The sequence below is a fragment of the Gavia stellata genome, chromosome 7, assembly GCF_030936135.1.
Source record: "Gavia stellata isolate bGavSte3 chromosome 7, bGavSte3.hap2, whole genome shotgun sequence".
In the NCBI taxonomy this organism is placed as follows: Eukaryota; Metazoa; Chordata; class Aves; order Gaviiformes; family Gaviidae; genus Gavia; species Gavia stellata.
The window spans coordinates 19,357,039-19,379,922 of NC_082600.1; the positions used below are offsets into that span (position 1 = coordinate 19,357,039).

A 22,884-nucleotide genomic window follows, 5' to 3' on the forward strand; every position below is an offset into this window, starting at 1 on the left:
GTCACGGCGCTGCCGCGGCTCGGGTCTAATTGCCGGGGCAAGGGCGCGCCCCGCCGCAGGTAGCGTCGCGGCGGCGGCCGAGCGGGGCTGGGGACTGCGCCGCCTCTCGGAGCTGTCCGGAGCCGCCCCGCGCGAGCTTCGCGCCTCTGCTCCCGGGCTCGGGAGAGTCCGCCGCGGGCGGCCGCTCGCCCCCCTTCTCCCGGCGCGGCTTGCTTCTGCCCGGACAGCCCCTCCTGCGGCTGCGGGGCGAGCTCGGCGGGGGAAGGCCGGCCTGTTGCTGCCGGGAGGAGGGACCGCAGCGGCGGCGAGCGGCCCCGCGTCTCCCCCCGGCGCGGGGGCGGGGGAGCGATGAGCCGCGCATTGTTTCCCCTGTAGGCAGCGCCCGGCGGGCAGCGGGGCGGCGGGCCATGGGCTCCGCGCCTTTGTCTCCCGAGTGAGCCGGCCCCGCTCCCACAACCTCCCGCCGCCGCCAGCCGGGCTCCGGCGACATGGACGTGACCGTCTCCGAGCTCCTGGAGCTCTTCCTGCAGAGCCCCTTGGTGACCTGGGTGAGCGCAGGCGGGGAGCGGGGAGGCTGCCGCGGGGCGGCCCTGGCCCAGGGGGGGCACGGGGGGCGGCTGGGCCCTCCCGACGTCCCCTCAGACCCGCTGTCCTTCCTCCCGGCAGGTGAAAACCTTCGGAGCGCTGGGGAGCGGGGAGGAGGACAACCTCGGCGTCTACATGGACCTGGTGGATGGCGTCGTCCTGAACAAAATCATGCTGCAAATGTGAGTGGGCTCCCGAGGGAGGGATGGTGGCCCCGCGCTGAGCGGGCCCGGCCTGCCCGGGGGGCGGCAGCGCCCAGCACGCCTCGGCTCCGCACCCGCGGGGGGCACCGGCGCTGCGGAGGGAGAGGTCGCCTCTTCAAATGGAGCGTGTCGCTCCGTCATGGGGCAGCGTCTGCCTGACTCGGCTCGGAAAGCTTTCGCAGCGGACAGGCTGGAGGGACCGGGGGTAGGGCGAGAGCACCGGGTTTGCGTTTTTTCCTTTTGGTTGCTCTCTGAAATTAACAAAAACAAAGGGAAAAAAAACCCCCAATCTGCTTGAACATTTTTCTAGTGTTTTTCGGGTGGTATGCGTTTCTTGCTTTTTTGGTTTTTTTTTTTCCAGTTTCTTAGTTGTTCAGATATGCTTTAGGGGAAGGTATCTGGCAGTACAAATAAGGAAATGAAAGTACTTTATCATACGAAGCTTTACTGGGAGGATTTAATCTGAAGTGTGTCTACTCTTGTGTAAACTTCGATATTAAATACATAATTTAGAAAACAAAACCCCAGCTTAAGTAATATCTCTTTCGGGCAGCACTTGTGGGGATATATATGTCTTGAGGAAACTCATAAATAGGTTAAAAGAGCAAACACTGAAAATATGATGAAGTTGAAGTGAATTGTTGGTAGAACTTGTAGGTTTTTTTAACCACATCCTTTCCTGTTGCTGGTGTGCTGCATGCAGATCCTAACTGTTTTCTATCATCTCTGTATTTGCTTTTAAATATTCTGAAATGTGTCTGATAAAGAGTTTGTAGGGAGAAGTATTTGACTTTCAGGGGAGGAGACTTTGGAAATCACTCAGTTTTGGCACTGCGGTCTTAAGTGAATGAAATCAATTGAAGCTCGGCCAGTGATTTGCAACGTTAGGCCAAGTCCAAACACTTAAATGAAGAACTCATGTTAGAATCTTTAAGTGAAGTTCTTGAAAAGTAACTTAAAAAAGACGTCTGACAACCCCTGCCCCACCTACTCAAATTGGCAAGTTTTGTTATCTTCTGGTACCTGGCTGGTCCATCTGAAAAGGTAATAAAATTTTCTTTCAGTTTGATGTTATTAACAGTGGAAACTGTGAACTGGAACTTAGTGAAGCTGGTGAAGATTCATGATTCAGAACAGAATCCAGATCAATCAGCCCACTTGAGTATAACAAACTAGTGGTGTAAAATGTTAGTCGGGATGGAAACCTGATGTAAAGAGAAGACATAATTTCCAGCATTTCTCAAGGAGTAATTACACTTCAAAAAGAGAACTTTCTGCAAATTAGAGCCTTGACTATGAGTGTTCAGGTCCAGACTTGTAGCTTTCCAAGATGCGGGAAATTGGATTTTGATTTATGACCATTGTGTTTGGCACGGAAATGACCAACCAAACTATCAAGGAACAGCGGCAGTTGAGTCTGCTGCAGGTTTAACTAAACTATCACTCTTTCCTAATATGTGAAAGAATCTTATTATTTCAAAACAAGAGAAATTAACTTAATGCTTAGTCACTCTTGAATTTTGTTATTAAATAGGCTGAAGTTATGTGGCTTTTGAGTGACTGTGGGATTCTTATGAGTGATGTATTTTAGAAGTGCTTTATCAGGTGGTGTATGCAAACTTACATATTTTGTAGCTGGCCATTGAAATATGTCTAAGGAGACATAAAACTGTTAAAGGCTATGGAGCAACTTAACAGTGCTCTGGGGCCAAGGAGTGAATGATAAGATCTCATTGAAATAGGAAGATAAGCATATAGGCTGACTGAATGCAGTGACACTAGTTGGCATTTTGTCTGTCAGATATCATGCGTTTGTGAGAAATGCCCTGGGATGTTTACTTGCCTTAAGCAGAAAATAAGTTCGTTTTTTCCAAAAAGCATCTCTGCCAGCAGAGTCTCAGAAAGTGTAAGTGGCGGAAGCACGAGCAGTGTGGAGTAGGAAACTGTCCCATTAGACACAATCAGGGCTTTTTTTCCCCTTTTTAGGCAGCTTTGGCAGTGCTTCTAATGGCGTCTAAGGAGCTTGAAACCAAGAGCTTTCTACCAAGAGCCCAAGACTGTTTTACTTAGGAAGGATCACGGTTGTATTTATGTATCCCAACCTGGCAAAGCACTCAGGAGAGGTGCTGACTATGACCTTCATTTTTTCCTGACTTAACCTTTAGAAATTGCAATGCAATTACTGCTTGCCTGTAAATCAGGAAAGCCTTGCAAGGCGTGTTTCTGCCCCACAAAGCTTTCAGAATAGGAAAATAAATGTGTGGTGGTTTTTTTTTTTTTTTAAATGCTTGCTCATCAGTTTTTCACACCGTGGTCCCTGAAGATTTTCAGTGCTTGGCTTGAGATTTTGTCCTGCTGAAATTGTATTAATGAGGGGCTTTGATAAATCTGCTAGAATTTGATATGCCATGCCGTGATAGTGTTGATTGCCTGAAAACACAGATGCATGCATGCACACACATGCAGAAAGCAGGGGGTAGCAGAGTGAAAGAGCTGGGCTCCTGATATGGATAGCTGTCGTCTCACTTGTATGTTATTTCACTTTTAGTTTTTTAAGTTAAATATCCTGTTTGCTTGCTTACTGGAACACAAATAACACAGGCACTGTGAGCTTGCATCTAAACACCAGGTGTGATGCAGTACTTTGCTGCAGATCAACAGGTTTTTTTCAGTGAAGATGTCAAAAGCCAAATTCTTGGGATTTTCATTATTAAAAATAAAACTTTTTTGTCCTGCAGCTAAGCAGATTTTAAGTTTAATCCATGGCCAAAAAAACCAGGTGGATCTGTGAAGAAATCCAAATATACCTGTTGAGTGGGGATTGCTGAGTGAAAGTAAGGGTTTAGCTGTTGGGGCGTGAGTGGGCTGTACGAGTTCAGTCAGTCTCTAGTTTCTGTTGTAATAGGTTAGATTTTGCTCAAATGCTGTCTGGCAACTTGGAGTGGGTGGAGAAGATCCCAACTGCTTGATGTTGTGATGTCAACGTTTTCTTGGGCAGTGGGTTCATATCGGCAAGGCAGCTGTGTCACCAGAGAGATAAGTGACATCTATCACTTTTCCTGCCTGCCAGGTCTCTGCCGTGACTGCGTAACAGGAGGTGAAAATAGGGCTGTGCCTTTGCTCCATCCTCTTCAGAAATGAACTGCCCCCAGGAATGCTAGCCCTGAGTAAAATGTAGTTTGCTCAGGTACACCAAATGTAGCCACAGAGGAAGGCAACCCAGCCTGGGCTTAGGCAGATTCTGGCCACAACATGGTCAGTAGATAGCCAGCTGTTGGGCTTTGCTGGTGATCCCTTTGCTTACTGGTGATCCCTAACAAAGCAAGACCCTTTATAAAGAGAGTTGGGGATTGCTTAGTTCTCAATAGTGGTGCCTAGCTGCTTAACGAGTAAAATCTAACAGGAAGAGACAGACAGCAGTGTTTGGTTTCCCCACTTATATTTTAAAACAAGAAAAATGTTTTTTCAAGTAGTTTTGCTGTAAATGAGTGGTTTCCTTTTCCTGTGTTCTGTCCAAGTGTATACCCCAACCTGATCATGCATGAAGGACATGTTGATTTTTGCAGACTTGCAGTACTGGCTGGATACTCTGCATACAAAAATACTTGTTAATCTTCAAAGTGGAACTGCCGTGTCCTGAGCTTCTGTGTTTCTGGTGGATTTATGTGTATCAGGTTAATGAGCTTCCCTGTGGACAAATTTTAAAGAACTTTTTTCAGATGGTTGTGTGTCACTTCCTGGTATGAAACTAGCACGTGGTAACACTGCATAGACTGCCTCCACTATTGCAGTTGCAGCTGTGGCATAATACCTACAAGCATAAGCAAATATTTGACCTGTTTAACTTCTTACAGAAAGTGTTATTTGGTAAATGGTGTGGAGATTTACACATGCAGGTGTGTAAGCACATAAGTGTTTTCATATTGACTTATTCTAATTCTTCTAGTTGATAGTAGACTCTGCTTTTCTGTTAAAACATTTAGTGAAGAGGAATGTATGTTAGGAATACAGCTGATAAAACTACTTGTATTAAAACAGTGTAATAAAAATGCACAGTAATAGTTTTTCCATTTCAGTTGCAGCTGTCATGGTTTGTGGTACTGTCAATCTGTCGTCTTTAATTTAGACCATGTGACAGGAACAACCACGTTGTGCGTGCCCACTTCTTGTGGTTTGTAGCAAATGGCATGAAAACCGGAAAGTTAGAGAGGTGCATTCGTTTAATTTAACATCTCATTTAGAGGTGCATTTTTCTACCATTTTCCAGGCAATTTAGAAACCCTACTAGCTGGTGTCATCCCACTTGATGATAGAGGAAGAAGTTGGATGACAGGAGAGCTAGACTGGTCCAAGAGTGGTGTATTTTCATTTAGCAAGTTACCTGCAGAGCGAAGGGCCGCAGGAAGCTGGGCACAGCTGGTTCCTTCTAGTGTCTCGTAATCCTTGGGCCCACCTTGTGGGCTTCCCCCTTATTCATCAAAATTACCTGTCATAAACTGCTCGAATGGGATTGCCTTTTTGAATTTGAAAAATGAAATTTCTTTTGTTACTTTTATTAATTGGTGGCTTAAGGGGTTGCATCTTGAAGCACTTGTGCTGCTAGTCCTTTGCCTGTTGAACTCGTCACTTGGCCTCTGTCTCCTGGCCCTTCCTTTCCTCTGTGCTTTTGTGAAGTCGTGAAGGTGGACAAACCAGAGGATGACTTTAAAATGTTTCTGTATATAGTGAGGTTTGAGGCTTTCCTTCTGTTTATTTGGCTTGGGTGTTTTTTACTGGTTTGCGAAGTACCTCCCTTAGTCACACCTCAGTCACGCCACCTCAGTCTTATTTAGATAACTTTTTTGTTCTTGAGGAGTAGGTGGTTTTTAAAAAAAACAGAATTGTAGTTTTCATTATATTTGTGTGTAAGGGAAAGACCAAACATCAAAGGACTGAAAAAGCATCTCATTGAGGTTGTGTTCAGGGATTCTTCAAATAGATTCAGGCAGGAATTTGTTTGGGTTACCTGGTTAGTGTTGCAAAAAAATCTTTTTAATTTTCAGTATGCTCCTTGGAAGGAGTTTCATTCTGTAAAATTCTTCATAAACAAGTTTCACCAACCAAACAGGTGCTATAATGTGCAGAGTGTGGTACCAACAGCTCTCTTGTCTTTAGGGTAGAAGCATCTTTCAACGCAGAATTTGCCTCTGACAGTGTAATTTTACTTGAGGACTCTGCTTCCCCTTCCTGCTTTTCCCTGCCGTAGAGCAGGCTGTTCAGGTTGTGGTGTTTTGAGTACCTTTTCTCTCTAGGTTTTTAGCCTTTTTCTTTCACTTCTCTTGAGACTGGTAAGTGCCTGTGGCTGTGGGTTTTCTGGCAGCGCACTCCTTCCCTGAGCGCAGGCAGCCTCAGGCCTGCGCACTCTCAGGGTGTTGCCCCGTTCCCCTGCAGCAAGGGCTGCCTGCTTCTGGGCCGCTCTCCGCTCCCCTTTTGGGGGGAGGCAGCAGGTGGGTCTGGGTCTGCTCCCGCAGCAGGAGGCCCATTTGCTGCTTCTCCTGGCTCCTCCATCTCGCCCCTTCCACGTCCCCCGAGATGTCTCAGGAGCCAGATATGAATGACATGGAGGAGGCAGCAACAGCAGGAGGGATCCAGCTGGCCTTGCATAGTGCGACACGGTTGTTGTAGGCAGGAGGTGTGATGCAGAAAATGCTTGAAGAATGCAATAAATATATTCTTTATTCTCTAAATAAACACATGCCTGGAACCCTTGATTCTTATAAGTGTTCACCTCCATGCTTGTTAGGTCAAAAGATGTTTTGGCAGTTCGACTGGATAAAGCTGAGCTTACCTGGTAAATGGAAAAGGATAAATCTGTCTTTTTGGGAATCTCCCACTGCCTCCAAGAGCAACTTTGTGCAGTTCCTCCAAATTCTTGACTGTGGAGCTAGGACAGCTGTAGTCAGTACTCGAGCTTATCTGGACCAGGATTAAGAAAAAATATGGTAACAAATGAAGAAGAAATGGGATACTGCTTGTTGAGGAGGAATTTAGTTTTCCCTGTGGAGACAATAAGCCCTTTGGTAGTTTGAAGTGTAGGCTGTGCTTGCCTTTCACATCTTGTGTAAAGGGTCCTCTCTGGAGTGAGCTGAGGTGCTGGATGAAGTTGGTTACACAACATATTAAGAAATCCAAACCATCGTTTTTTCGAGCTACCTTCAGTTTTCAGAAAAGCGTTTAACTTCCTTGTCTGTGAGGAGGAGGCGGCAGGACTGCCAGAGTGACACTATGTGCTGCATCTTGGCTCCAGGTTAAGAGGACCCTGAGGTCAGTGGCATTAAGAGCTCTTGGGCAACCAATTACCCTTAACAAAGATGATAGGATAAAAGCTCCAGAATTGCTTCTGAGGGCCTGGTCCTGCCAATGCTTGTGTTTTTGTAACAGACGACTAGCCACCGTGCCAAAAGATGAGCAGGTCTTGTTTTGGAAGGAGGAGTTGTTCTGTGTCTTACGTGCTTTTGAAAACCTCATCCAAGTCCTGCAGTTACACTGCCTACAGCTGCTGAAGAAATTGCCTCTCCTTTGCTGTGGCTGGTGGGTGCGTTTTGTGGCTTTTTGCCCCCTTTTGTGCAGCTTTGGGAAAGGTCCTGGAGTATTGCTCTGCTATACAGTCGGAGCGTTCTCTTCCTGGCCATAGAACTGGGTCACTGCCAGACAGTGGCATGGTAGCGTGCTGCCTACATGAGCTTTCACGTGCAAATGAGAACTGTAGGCTGACCCTTCTGTTTGGCCAGCTTCTCTTTACTGTATGTTTCTTCCCTTTTAGCTTCCTGGTTTGTTGTCATGACCTCGCCTAAAAAGGCTAAGCATCCAGCTTCCTTCAGGTTACAGCATCTGCTCTGAGAGTACTGAAGGCGAGGTACTCTCTGAGTTCAAGCCCAGGTGCTATTTACACTTCTCCAACTTGCTGTGTTGCTGAAGACCCATACTGTCAAACTGTGTATGGGTATGGCTTCTGCACTGCTGTATCTGAGCATCAGTAAAATGGAATACTTACTACAGATTTTACTTTAAAAGCTTGTTACAGTTGCCTCTGTTCTCTTTTTTTCATAATTTATTACAGTGCCAATCAGTATACAAAATCCTTTGCTGTTGTAAAGGCTGTGTAGGGTCTTGCTAGTTTATATCAGTGGTGGTTTTGGTCATCTGTACTTCAGTTTGCTTGAACCCTGGTATATAATACTGCGTCTGATGTTATCTGCTGCCAAGCAGTTTTCTCTCATCTTTGGAATATCTATGTATTCTGTCATATTTATACATATAGCACTGCTTTTACTAGAGAGGTGCTTTGGGATGGTTGTGCATTTAAAAAAAAAAAAAGAAAGGAAAAGCTCTTTGACATACTTAGGTAAACTTTGGCAGGTATATTTTAAAAATAAATATTGGATCAGTTCCTCTTTTATTTCCTTGTCAACACCTGAGTTCAATATTTGGCCCTGGAAGAGCTGTGAATGGCTTAATTAACAGCCAAAGCAGAGCTCTGGGAGGCAGGTGTTTGGATTGTGTAGGAGTTTGCTGATAAGAGTCTTAGCCAGGGAATGCAAGGCTTTGATCTGTGCTATTGGCAGATAAAGGTTTTCAGGTTCCTTTTTTTTTTTTGCAACACGTTACGGTGTACACAGATAATCTGAAGGTGCGCATTCATATTAAATTATTTGCAGCTTTTTTTCCTGTGTTTTATTTTTTATTTTAGAAGTAAAATATCTTCAGGTACAATTTTGATTTGCTTCCTTTAAAATCAAACAAAAACTTTAGGCTTCTTTCCCTAAAATCTTTCCACCAACTTTTTTCCTGTCTTGCTTAGATCTCTACCTGTGTTTATATTTTGTTCATAACTTGAAGCCCAGTGGAATTAGAGCCCAGTAGAGCTGTGTTTTTTGTGACACAGTGGGTATATGAGAGAGATCTAGTTAGATGATATGGCTATAATGAAAGTGTGGTGCTCCTTTTTTCCCTTCACTTCAGTGTATAATATATCTGGGTTTTGCAGTCTGCACAGTGATCATTGATCAAGTGTTAACACCCTCCTCTTGTCATAAAACTCCAAAGCCAAGGAAGGCATGGTAGTCTTTCCTAGGCTTCCCTTTATTTGAATAAGATAAACCCCTTATTATCAGAGACTGCTTTGATGTAGTGTGCACAAATTAAATAATGCTCTTTGCTGCAGAGAAATATAAATAAGGAGGGAAGCTGCCCTGAATTGCTGTGTGGGCTAACCTAAAGAAGGTTGCTTTGTGGCGCGCAAGAAGATTTCCAAGTTATACGTAGGTGCAAAAGTAATGAATTTATTCTATCATGAATTAATGTATATGTATCCTGTATAATTATGTCAGCTCATTTAATGGGTACATTTTGAAGGGTTTTTCTAATGATGCATTACTGAGATATTAAGTCTTAGCACTGAGTAAACTAGTAATACCTTATTTTCTTTCTCCTGTTTTAATAGAGATCCTCGACCATCCAACCAACGTGTCAACAAGCATGTAAATAATGACACCTATCTTCGGGTTCAAAACCTGACCATCTTAGTCAGAAACATAAAGACTTACTATCAGGTGAGATTTCTGCTCATTGATCTGTGGTGATTGCTATAATGTTTCAGCTAGTGCAGGGGCTGGTGGCTCAAAAAGAAGCTTGCTGCAGGAAGTTGAGAGGAAATTGTGTTTGTGTAAAAGTACTTTCAGCCATGCTTTCCTTATGAAATGACAATGCGGCTACCTTCTCTATCCCTCATGGCCAGAGGCTGCTTCCCTGCCCCCCCCCCCCTTTTTTTTTTTTTGAAAGAAGAAATTGTGCTCGAAGGCTGTGATAGCGCTTGGAAATACCATGTAGTAAAAAGGCTGTTTTGTGGTGAGGTTGTGGGATGTGAATGTGAAGGGGTTTGCTGAAAGTGGAATTGTGATTTTGGGTATAAAACTTTTTAAAACAAGTAACCTTCTCCTAAAGGTGCTGCCAGCAATTAAATTTTTATGAATAAATGTCTTTCATGCTAGAATATAAACCTCAAATTAGTATACTATTAATTAGGAAAAATAAATTTGTGCTTATCTTGAAGGTAGACTTCTTATGTTGTGTACCTGTTCTTAGGTGTTAAAGCAGTTGTTTGTTCTGAACTCCTTCTCTAAGAAACTTAAGTGCATGAATGACTGCATACTCTCACAAATCGTGCACTTCTTAGGTGTCATCCTTGAACTGACCGTCAGTGTTCCTCTGCTGTAATAGCGCTCCCCCAAAACCAGGGTGGTGACAACTGAGTACTTTTGCAGACTTGGATACATGTTGGGTGCTGCTGGAAAGCCACAGGAGTGAATTCAGTTACTCTAAATAGAATTTCTGTATACACACTGTTGTGTGTATATTTAGACTCCTTAGTGAGAGGGGTAACTGTTCTACTGTTTCCTTTTACACATCTTTTGCCAGATTTGAATGCTGCGCGGTATAAACCAGGCTGAAACCACTGAGGACTGTTAAAATGCTACTCTGCATATGTCTCAATCATATAATGTACAAAACGACTAAACTGTAGGAGTTGATGTCAGTGTGCTCATCTTGGATGCTTCCTCTTTTCTTTACATATAGAAGAGACTGTGTATTGGCTTTGTCTTCAAAATACAGAAGAGCTGTAATGCTTAACTACAGTTGTGCCTTTTGAAGGTGTTCTCTTCCAGAGCTTGCCTACTGCTATTCCATGTTACTGCCACTACTTTGCTTCTGGAGTTGCTTAGGGAAGCCTAAAAGAGAGAGGGACTTCTGACAAAGTCATATGGGGTGAATGACTCATCCGTGCAAGTTCCAGCAGCCTGCTAGAAAAGTGAAGTGTATTAACTCAGGTTTGAGATGGTGTAGGAGGTTATCATGTATTTCTGAAGACAGCTGTTCTGCGTCTTGATTGTTGAGAACTGGAGATGCTGATGCAATGTGATGTCATTCCTGAGACTGGTGATTTCTAAGGGGAAATTCCATTTGGTCATAACTGGAGGCTGAAGGTTGTTTTTTGTTTCTCTGTTACCCACTGAACAGTGTAAACGTATATGGATTCTATAAGGAAAAAGGACCATGTTTAAGGACAGGGATAGGACTAGTTTTTCTCCCTCTCTCCTTACCCCCACAAGATTTACAGTCTGTGAGTCTGGTCCTTCAGGTGTTGAAACTCTAAAGCTTTTTATTCATGGGAGTTCTTTGTCTTGGAGCTGATAATCTGACCTCATTTAAGAGTACCTGAAGAGAGATCAGATTCAGGAAAAAAGAAAAGTGATTCAGAATCATGTGATATGTTGCTTCGTGTCTTGTTGACCTATCTGTTGAGCTGTGTAATCATAATCCAATAAAGCTAGCAACAACTAAAATAGGTTAAGATGCAGAGATTTCAATAGGAAACAGTAGTCGAGGCTTGCAGTAGCAGCCATAAGTGATGTTCCTGTTGTAGTCCCGAAATAAGTACTATGAATCTTGTTGCTTGAAGACTATGTGTACTGTATGTAAACAAAGCAGTCTTGAGAGCTCATAATTTTTAAAACATTTTCAGGACCAAATGCAATTACAACAATGTTTAAAATAAAATCACATTTTTTGTGATAATAACATTATATAAGAAACTTATTTGTCCTTGTCACAATCACATCTTCAGGGCAAATCCGAGGTCTTGATGCTAATGGGAGATTCCATTTTATGTAGTGGTCATCAGCCTTGAACTCTCCATAGTCTGGGAGGAGTTAAGGCCACCTATGCTGTCACTGAGCTTTGTGTGTGATTGACGCAGAGTATAACGTCGTGTCTGTACTAACGTCTCTGTTAGATATTTGGAGGGTTTCTTGTGTTTTAGGATCTAAGTAGCTTTCACTAGGTTTTTCAACATGCAACCAAAGGGATGCTTTGGAATCTATTAAATATTTTTAGGCCTCTTCTCTCCTGAATGTTAGTGATTTTTTTAAAATAGATTGAAGTTGTGAGCATTGTTTGAAGTAGTATTAATACATAAGTTTAAGTTAAAATGAGGGTAGCGTCTTACTGACTGAAAATATACAATCAAGTTTCGTTGCAGACTGGAAGTGGGAGGGAGAAGTTCCTCACAAACAATAGGAACACAAATTTGCTGCTTCCTCCAGAGAAACAAAAGCTCTAAAAATAAAGTGTTGGCCTTGATGTTTTACGTTGCCTTTCACTTAATGGACCCAAGTCAGGTTTACGGCTTAGTTACCGAATTTGGTAGACCAGGTCTCCTAGAATGAAGAAAATGCCACCTCATGCTTTATTCTTTCATACCTACCAATGTCCTTCAATACTTGCCCCTCTCTGCACTGGGCAGGAGCAATCAAGAATATGATGTGATGTGAATTCATGGTACTGTAAACTGTATCTGAGGAGGGTGACATAAGTGGTTACTAAAATTAACTCTGATGTTCAGAAGTTAGTTGACATTTCAGGTCATATAATTGCCTAGTGTATCTGTATCTCATACCACATTTCTCGTATATTTGTATAGCTAACCTCTTTGTTAAAGAAAATTCTCATTAATACCAATAATAGTACTTCAGAAAACAAGGACAGGTCTAATCCAGGTATTCCCCACAGTCTTGGGGCTTTCTTTATCTCTTAGGCTGAGGGTCTGTGCTGGCAATGACTATGAACAAGCCAGGTTATTGGTGCAATTTGGTTTTGATTTGAGCCATAAAGATCAGTTCCTATCTGTGCTTCAGCAGGCATAACTTGGGAGGCATAAATGCAATGAAGAAGCCTTTTTCCAGTTCAAATAACCTCTCATTTTTAGAAATTTGCTAACTGAATTTGTTCATTAACAACTTTTTGAAGAGTTGCCTTCTTACAACTTTCAGCTGCGTAAAACTGGATTGCTGATGGGTACTAGGAACAACATAGTGTCAAGACTCTTAAAATGGGGGACAACATTGATTGCTGCAGGCTTCGGTGGTTTTTTTTTTAATTGGGTATGTAATACTTGTTACTGGTGGTAGCAGGCAACATCTCCATTTCCTGCTCTCTGAGCAGTTGCACCTTTGCAGTTCTGTTAATTGGCCTGAGAGTCCCTTCTTTTGAAACCAGGCAAATGACTCATTTTGCTGTGGGATTTCATGAGCATTCAAGAGAATCTGTCATTAACTGCCTTTAATAACTGTTACAGCACTGGTTTACTGGAGAAACAGCTGGTCATAAAACTTCTGGAATTGGTGCCATATCTTGGAAAAGGGCTGAGCAAGGCAGAACGTGTTCATTGCTCATAGTGTGAGTTTTATGTGTCTCTTCTTGCTCTCACTGAATTCAGACACTTGTCTGTTGTTAAACTGAAATTCAAAATGGTTTTGTAGGCAGTAGTTTAGTACAGAGAATTACAGGTTACTGACTGTAGCTGCAGTGAGGATGTTGATTAAAGGGGTCAATAGAGAACTCAGTGTATTGGAGGAGAAATGCTTATCCACTTTCTCACTGGTGCAGGTGTTGTGCATCCTGGTCAAAGGGTGAAGTCTTTACCACGGTACTACAGCTAACCAGGGATATGGAACAGATTGACCTCCAGCTGTTGTCTGCGGCCTTGTGTTGATAAGGGAATGTTGGTCCTTAAGCTGACACTGGCTAGCCCAGTGCAACACACATGAAATTATCTTGCTATTCCTGAGCTCCGCCTTCACTTTGAAATGCTTCTGTTGTGAGCTCCGCTAAGGATTATCTACTGGTCCAATTAAATTGGCTTGAAAATAGTTCAGTCTTGCAGTACTCACACCTGAACTATGTTTGGCTTCACTGAAATAAGTGCTCTTGACCCTTGTAAACAGTGGGTTGTTATGGCCTTAGTTCTCCAAGGCCTTGTGCTTCTTTTAAATGGTGATTAATCCCAGCTGTGGCAACTATCTTCTTAGTGGTGTGGCACTGTCCCTGTTTCTGGTAGAGTTTGTGTGCAATGTTTTTTAAAAAAAAAAAAGGAACAAAAACCCCCTTAAGCTGCAACAACCTGTGCAAGAGCTATTATTGTTGCTGGTCTGTCACTTGTGATGATGGAAGAAGAAAGCTAGACAATCTGAGGGGTGTTGGCCTGTCCCTTTGCTGTAAAGAATGTTTAGATCCTGTAGGTGCTGGTACTTGAAGTGTCCTTGTTAACAGTTGCCCTGGTGTACGTAACAGTTGGAGAACATGCTCAGACCTATAGAGTTTTCGAAGAGGCCTAAGGCAGGCTGGCAGGGGGAGCTTGAAGTGGTGGCTAGATAGCAGTTTATAAAAAAATAAATTTATGAAAGGATCTGTTTTGATGTCAGCTAGTTTCCTAACCTTCAAAAATGCCAGTAATCACTCCAACAGTATATACTGCACTCTCAAGCAAAATTCCTACCATTTACATGTAAAACTTGAGGTTGATGGAGAGAAGAAGGAAAAAAGAATGTGATCATCCCTTGGCTAGTCCCTGCATGGGTATTATGGCCACATCTGGAGTATGTGGATGAGAAATGCTGTTGGAAGAAATGCTGCAATGTGGTCATGGCTTTGTTTTTGTTGCCTGTATTCCCTGCCATTGTGGCCACTAAATACCTACGAGATTGCTTCATGTTTCTAAATAGGTTGGAAATATCTCTTCATTAAAAAAAACCCCAACGTACTGAGAGACAGTTCTGAAACAAGTTGTGACTGTATGGCTCATGCAGCTTCAATAAGAAACTCATAACCCTTAGCATTTCTATTAAATTGAGGGTGTGAGGGAGTAAAGATGAAACCATTCGCTGAATTTTTAGAGACTGTATCACCCCAAATCCTACCCTCCCCACCTAAACTCACTTAGCTGGGCTCAGACATAAATGGTGAGCAAGGATGCCTTACTTTTAAGGCATGTTTCTTCAGACCTGTGTCCTTCTCCTTTTACTTAGCTGCTCTATATTTGTGTAAAACAAGCACAAGCAGCTGGGTTTTCATCAGGCACATTAAAGGGAGTTAGCTGCCTGTGAGTTTGGCTGTTGCTGTGAGTGGTTTGGTGCTGGGGCTGTGTTTCTAACCTCTGGAAAAGAGAGACCATTTTGTTGTAAGGCTGGGGCAAAAGTCGGTTCTCCTGGTGGGTCAGTGAAGGTCTTGCAATACCAGTAGCTTCCAGATCAATAAACAGTTACTGCTTCTGTAGTTGAAGCATTGAGTCAGGTTTAGAGCTCTTGGCTGGAGAGCAAAGGGGAATTCAAACTTGGAGCTCCAGATTTGGGCACAAGTTACGAACTGGCAACTGTACTCAGGCTATAAATAAAGTTCTGGAAGTAGCAATGTCCTCCTCTGTGAGTTGAAATCTTTCACTACCAGGCAGGCTAGTTCTAGTGGGCTAGTAATCCAGTCCTTAGCAGAGTAAAAAATGCTAGAAACGAACATAGATGCGCACACCCTGAAGTCAAAAAGCATTCCTCTGTTCTGAGGGAGAGAGTTTATACTCACAATGGCCTACTGAATTAGATAAAACTAAACGTTTTTTGCTAACCTTGTCCATTTGGTGTGTTTAAACTACAGTATGCTTGGGTGACTGTTTTCCTTTGATTCCTGTTCCCTAGAAATCTTAATTTAGGAACTTGGCTTGGGGGGAACCTTTCCTTGTCTTGAGTTTTAAATTCCGAGATTATTAACCGAGAATGTCAGCTTTCTCAACAGCAAGATATCAGCAGCTTCAACAGATCAGCTCTTTCTAATTCAAATACTTTGCTGATCTCATGCGCTCTTAAGTGTATGTTCTCTCCCTTTTCTGTGCAGTTGAGCAAGCTACATGCATACAGTTCTATGAATTGTTTTCACATTGGCAATTGTATTGTTGCACCTACCAAAGGTAGCATGTGTGTTCTCGTGGTCTTAAGTTACAGCTGCACAAAGAAACAACGGTGAGCCGCCACTGAGTCTCCCTGTCTTTTTCACAAGTATACAATATGTAAGTTAGTATGACAAAGTAAGTTAGTACTAAGGTACTACTGTAGAGATGCTCTGTGTTTAGTAAGGCAGTGAGCTGGGACTCAGGAGATTCTGCCACTGGCACAACCTGGAGTAGGACCTTATTAGCTCTGTGCTTGTTTCCGCTCCTATTCTTCATTTGACTTCTCTAGTTAGTTTAAACTTGCTACAGGCACAGACTGCCTGTATGTATTTATGCAGTACTTTGCTTAACGAGACATTCTTCTGCAGTGACAAAAATGTTTTGAGTTAGGTTTTCTGTTCTGCAGTAGCATGATCATGAGACATGAAGGTTGTGTGTAAGACTGGTATTGTGAAGACATTCAGTTATTGTGGTGGTACGTGCAGGGCAAGGGAATGACTGGCCTTGGCACAGACATTCTGGGAAATGCTGAACCAGTCATGTTAGTCACTGATTTAGTCCTTTGCCTGAAAGTAGTGGTTCCACTGTGCTGCAAGCAGAAGAATCACAAAGATCATGATTGTTTTGTATAGGTCCTGTTACCCAGTATTTCAGTGAGAAAGAGGTGGAGACAATTGACTCCTCACTACTAGCCAGACTGTCTGATGCCTTTTTAGTGAGAATTGTCTTGCTTGTTTCCAGAACTAGACAAAACAAACATTTCTGCCCCAGAGTTGAAATAAGCTTCTGTGGAAGTCAGTTTGAAAAGTGTTCCCAGGTTGGTGAGAGCTACCATTTCAGGTGGCTAGTAGCATCCTGTTGAACACCTGATTGATATTACTGGCTGTGATTCTAGGATGCATTTCAACTGATATATTGAATTATGTCTGGAAGCTTAATGGAGGACAGAGCTTGAAGAGACATATTTTTTTCCCCTGAGGCTCCACACGGATTTTAAAACGGAATGAAATAGTGACCTCAAACAGATGGAAGAGAATAGGTTGGCTTTTAAACTATTTTATTGCCTGCAATTTCCTGGAGCTAGAATATGGGAAAGTGCAGAATAGGCTGGCATGTGTCTGTGTGTCTTGTCTTTGTTTTGCTTAATAAGCTAGAGGAGTGTGAATTCATTGTGCAGACAAGTGAAGAAACTGATCCAAGAAAAGAGAGGAGCAGCATCCTAAAACAGGGAGGCAAACAGAGGTGATGTGTAAAAATTTTACAGTATGGAATAGCTGTTTGGTTCCCACACAGCAGTATTTATTTAACCTCTGACATGTTAATTGAAAACAATTCTTGGGATGTCTGAATCACAGAACGCATACACTGTGTCATTTATATGGCTTAAAAAGGGTAATGTGTGTGTGGCTTTTCTTAATGAAAACCAAGGCCTAATGTTAATCTCCTAGACTATTGCTGTGATTACCAATGCTAAAACCACAGGGTATTTCAGTATTTCATTCTTCTACTACATGTATGTTTTTGGATGTAACGTTTAAGGCATAAGTCACTGTTCAGACAGTCTAACCAGACAGCCATGGTCAGTCCTGCTGCCTAAATTTCAGGAAAATGTCTCATTTTTATCAGCTGAAACTTTGTGAAGGAGGGAACTGAGTTTCATGGAGCCTACAAATTTCAGGGAAGTTAGAAAATAGCCTGCATGCCACTTGTAGCTAAAAATAGCTTTGAGATTTATTTATTATCTTCTATCAAAAATAGAAGTTAAAGATTGCTTTATTGCTTGTGTTTCTGTAATGGATTTCATGTAGTTCAGTCCTTTTCATTAAAAAGTCTTTAAAGAGACAAGATGATGAATTCCACAAATGTATAAAGCATGATTGCAAAACAAACCCCGTAATTGCATAGCAGTTCCTGAAGTAAATAATTTCTGCTTTTTAATGGCAGGTAGCAAATGAAGGTGATTTATTTTATTATTTTATTTGCATGTTCTGTCTGTGAAAATATTGTTTAATCCAGTGTGGCTTTTACTGAGGATATTGTCACGTGTTATATTGTGGCACACTGGATTCAGTCCACAGTCTTGCTCTTACACAACTCTGACTCTGGATTAAAGTTTGGTGTCAAGGCTTGTTCCCATCAGTTCCAGTGACATCTGTGACCCTGAGGCATGGAGTACGCAAAGGTGTCTCTTTGTGCCTCTAACTTACTGGCCTAGGCTTTCTGCTCCAATAGCTTTGTAATTAGCTTTTGTTACAAAGGTCTGTGATGAACTCTCACCTTTTTGTATGCTGCTTTTTTTTAAACAACTGTAAATAATACTTCCACAGTGTGTTTTTATTTGAGATGGATATTTGGGATTTCTTTTAAAGCAGTGCTTATCTGTCCTTTTGAAGGCATGATTATCAGTTTCAGAAATGTGTGGGAGATCTTGGATAGAGCATCATATCCAAATGCAGAGTTGTATTTACTTCTGAAAACAAAATGTGGTTTGTATTGTAAAGATCTGCTTGAGCTTATGGCAGTACTTGTGGCAAACGCGAATGCTCTTGGGGCAAGAAATGGGTGTGGAGTTTGTGGAGTTACCTACCTTGGTTAAGAATTACGGGATTTACCCTTCTGAGCTGGTCTCTGGACCTGAGGAGGCAACAGACCTGGTGACAGGAGGAAGTTTTAGTGTGCTAGTTTCTTTGCTGAAGACAACCCCCAGAAAAGGGTGTATTTCTTACTTTACATGGTGTATGGGCTTTACACCAGCACAAATTGCAGAAGGCACGTGCTCATGAACGCACAGAAATTGAAATGCTGTCACTTGCTGATGCATGCATACATCTCCCATTTGCAAAAAAAAGCAAATTCTAAAGAGCAAATAAAGCAGCAAATTAATGTGTGTGTGCACTGTATTTTAAGTAAGCAGAATGACTTTTTTACAGCTGGTTAGAAGGGCTGTTTGAATATAAGCTGTGTGTAAGGTGGTGCCTCTCCTGTTTCCCGTTATGATTAAGAGATGGAGCTGAAGGGGAGTTAAGTGGTTTAGATTCTGCTGGGTCCTCATATGGCCAGTAAAAGTGTCTAAATAAAAATCTGCTCAGCAGACTGAAATGGCCCCTGTGGAGCTGTCACTGTCCGCTTTCATAATTAGCATTATTAAAAGTCTCTAGATGTTTTTTAGACTTAGAATGACATCTTTAGCGCCCATTAGGTGATCAAAATAACTGTGATAGACATCTGCTCCTTTGGGGCGTGGTAGGAAAGACTTGTGGCCTTTGCACAAAGGAAAATTATTGTATGAATTCAATTTAAATATCTTCCTGTCCTGTGAAAATGATTATTTAGTTGGGTTATTAATATTTTTAAAACTTTTAAACTACAATAGACGTGTTCTTCCTCTAGAAAAAGTCACCTTTATTTACCTGATGTTAAAGAACTAATTTCAAAAACATCTAACTTGTTTGCCGTAAGGTTGAGAAGCAAAAGAAGAAAGATAAGTTCCCTGTGTCACTTTAAAGAGGTTGGTTTTTTTTAAATGGTGATCTCGTAATACATACACTGGAAGGGTATTTGTAAGGGAGTGCAACATCAAATTTGTATCGCAGAAATACCTGTTTGGCATGCAGTGTATTAGAAGAAAAGGGGATGGTGGTACTGAGGTTAATGCCTGGTTTATTTTGGAGCAGCTGTGTTACAGTAAAGCTAAGTGGCCCGAGTCCCACAGGAGGCATAAGCATTTACTGCTGTAAACTCGAAGGAGGTGAATTTCTTTTTAAGTTTTGATCTTAAATGAAGAATTACTATGTACGTTAAAAGGCTCATTTCTCAGGATGCAGGTTCCAAAGAAACAGAATCAGTCCTGAGAAGTAGTTACCTTAAAAGTAAAGCATGCTTAACTTTAAAAAAAAAAAAAACAACCCAAAACAAAACACAAAAAAACCCCCCTAAACAAACAGCAAAAAAAAAAACCAAACCACAAAACCCTTCTAATTTGACTAGTTACCTGTTTGTTACTTGGAGTCTCTCAAGACTGTGTAGTTACTTCAAAGCAGAACTACAATTTAACTACAAGGAGTTGACTTTTAATGTAATAAATGTCTTAAGTCATTGACTCAATTTTGGTCTTTCAAAAAGTGGGGAAAAAACCCCAGCAACCAAACCAAACGAAAAACCCCACACTGTGTGTTCTCTGTTTTCCTGAATATGAAAAAGCTGTGTGTCATTATTGAAGGCTTTGTTGTTTTCAAGGTTTGTGGAAAATGCTTCTCTGAACAGCACGTGGACGTATCTTTACAGTTTTACGTGCAGAAGGAATGAGTCTGTAGTAGAGAACCACAAAAGCTGCCATTATTAGATTAGAAGCCTTGCTTACACTTCAGTGCTCTGGTGCTTAATCTAGCTCCCAGCTTCCAGTCATGCGGAAGAAACTAAACCAGAGCGCTCCGTTTTAATTCTCAAACTTGGTTGAGCTGCCCTGTGTTTCTTCCAGTATGCATTTCCTTTGTAGCCTGAGCTAAAATCTTGATTGGAAAGGTGATCTTGATCTCCCTTTTTCACTTGGCCATTTGTCTTTATAAATTGCTGGGTCCGAATCCTCTGCAATTGAGGGATCAAATTTCAAATCATTTGTTATTGCTTGAAGACTTGTCTCTAAGAAACAGCCGCAGTTTGGCCTCTTGTTTCTTAAAGCATCTCAGTTAACTTGCAATTGCACTTTCTTTGTATGGCATAGGACCTGATTTTAAGTGACGCTGACTTTCTCGGACTGACTTGATGCAACTTGACATGCCGAGCATCTTGCATAGTGGGATCTTTAAGCAGTTTTGCTTTGATACTCTTGGATATGGTGAAACCAGAGCTGTCTGCCAGATCATGGTTTGTTTTGACTCTTCTCCTTGACAGCATATTGCAGCCTTTACCAATGTCAAGGTATTTATCACACTTTATCAGTACTTGGCGATTTCGCAGTGTTTATGGCAACCTTTGAATATCTGCAGAAGGCCTCATCCTGACTTGCCTTCCCAGTCTTGAGCTTAGCAGGGCACCTAGTTTTGGAGGCTTTGAGTGCTCTGCCCAACCTCCTAGTAAGAGAGATGCATTTGAATGAGAGAGCTGAGTTGACATGACAGAGTAAAAAGCAGTTGTTTTTATAACAATCTGAACTGCTCTACTCTTCCAGCACACTGATTTTGCAGTCAGGCCTGTACTCTGTCACCTGTTTATAAAGGACAGATCATTTGAAGTTTCTTTTCAGTTTGCTTATAAACAAGTAGAAATACACTTGTGACCAATGACTTTGCCTCTTTAGAGTCTCAAGAGGTTATCTTAAGTATTAAATACATTTAAAAAATGCTCACAAACAAAAAAAATTTCCCCTGCCAAAAAAAACCACAATCAAAGCAGACTACCTTGATATTACTGATACGCATGCAAGTCTTTCCCATCAGGCTGCATTACTCTTAATTCATAGAATCATAGAATGGTTTGGGTTGGAAGGGACCTTAAAGATCATCTAATTCCAACCCCCCTGCCACGGGCACAGACACCTTCCACTGGACCAGGTTGCTCAAAGCCCCGTCCAGCCTGGCCTTGAACACTTCCAGGGTTGGGGCATCCACAGCTTCTCTGGGCAGCCTGTTCCAGTGCCTCACCACCCTCATGGTGAAGAATTTCTTCCTAATAGCTAATCTAAACCTACCCAGTTTTACCTTAAAGCCATTACCCCTTGTCCTATCACTACATGCCCTTGTACAAAGTCCCTCTCCAGCTTTCATGTAGGCTGCTTTCAGGTACTGGAAGACTGCTGCTGTAAGGTTCTCCCCAGAGCCTTCTCTTCTCCAGTCTGAACAACCCCAACTTTCTCTGCCTTTCCTCATAGGAGAGGTGTTTCAGCCCTCTGATCATCTTCATGGCCCTCCTCTGGACTCGCTCCAACAGGTCCCTGTCCTTCTTATGTTTGGGGCCCCGGAGTCTTTTGTAGGTCAAGAAAGTTAGTAGTAGTAATTTTTTTTTTTAGTTGGCTAAACACTGCTGAATGATGCTTAAAACAAACAAGTTTTTGATTTGTTCTGCTTTCTGTAACAGGTAGCATACAATTCCCAACTTTAGTATACACCGGAGTCTTGGTGCTTCCACCAACCATATTTAATATGCAAAGGAGGTGACAAGCAGATGCATTCAGCACATTTGTTGTAAATAACCTTTTTATATGGCAGTTTTTAATATACCTTTGCAGCACCATGAATACAGAGGCTATAGCTTACCAGTTGTGTGTGTGATACTTTTGCATAGGTGAATCTGAGATTCTAAAGCAGCTATCTGACCAGCGTGCCAAAGAAGGTTATCAGGTTAGCCCTAGATTTAAGTCATTGTAGTCTTTTTTCGAGTGTATATAGTGTTGCACTTCTCTGTTTGATTTTTGTGTTTGTGTAATTGGTAGAGAGGTGCTGCTGAAAGACACATCTGCATAAGCAGAGAAAAGGCGGGGGAAATACTCAATCGGTGTGTTTTTCATCCCCAAAAAAGGCATATTTAAAAAAACAAACAAACACAAACCCTTATATTAAAAAAATTGCATCAAAGACTACTTTTCTGAACTGTATGTCTCATTGTGGGTTTTTTCCTTTAAAAGTAAATGCACTGTAAAGGTATATGCTGTGACTTTACAGTTGCTTCCCTGCTTATCTTCTCTGTCTGCTGGTACCAATGATGGGGAGTGGTTGACCACTATGGTATTCTTCTGCTAAGTTATGTACAACCATAGGTTTTTTTCTTTGCTGGGATAATAAGGAATGGTTCCTGCCTGATACAGGACCAACAAATTGCAAAAGGAGTAAGTGTACAAGTCTGGAAATACCTGGAACTCCTTTCTCACTATGGAGATTTGTTGTACTGTCAAGTTAGTGAGTTATAATTAAGTGTACTTGAGTGTAAAGGAGGAGAGCTGAAACTGCAAAAAATACTGCTAAATATTTCATACTGGTCAGTTCAGATGTAAGATGTTTCCAAAGCGTTTAATGCAACAGTTGTTTAATATTTCAAACAACCATTTGATTCTACAGTAACAAAACCAGATATGAATAAATAGTATGGATTTTTTAACTCTCATGCACTGTAATAATTTTGTTTTGACCTGTTGTCTTATTCCACTTTCAACTAGGACTATGATTTTTTTTTTTAAATCCTTCTTCCCCTTTCCTACCTTCCCAGCCACCAGGTGAAATGTTTAACTTGGCCTGAAATATTTTGTTTGGGGCACTTGTTAAAAAAAGCAGAGGAAAAGCTAGTTTTACAAAA

At 41.9% G+C, this 22,884-nt stretch overlaps 1 protein-coding gene across 1 annotated transcript in view; it reads left to right on the forward strand.

The window, feature by feature from the left end:
- The first annotated feature begins 421 nt into the window (after positions 1-421).
- Positions 422-22,884, forward strand: part of CCDC88C (coiled-coil domain containing 88C) — a 101,710-nt gene continuing 79,247 nt past the window's right edge. Inside the window, exons 1-3 of the mRNA XM_059819512.1 lie at positions 422-548; positions 667-767; positions 9,271-9,379. Coding sequence (XP_059675495.1) covers positions 489-548; positions 667-767; positions 9,271-9,379 — 270 coding nt within the window. The 5' untranslated portion in view covers positions 422-488. The remainder of the gene's footprint in view (positions 549-666; positions 768-9,270; positions 9,380-22,884) is intronic.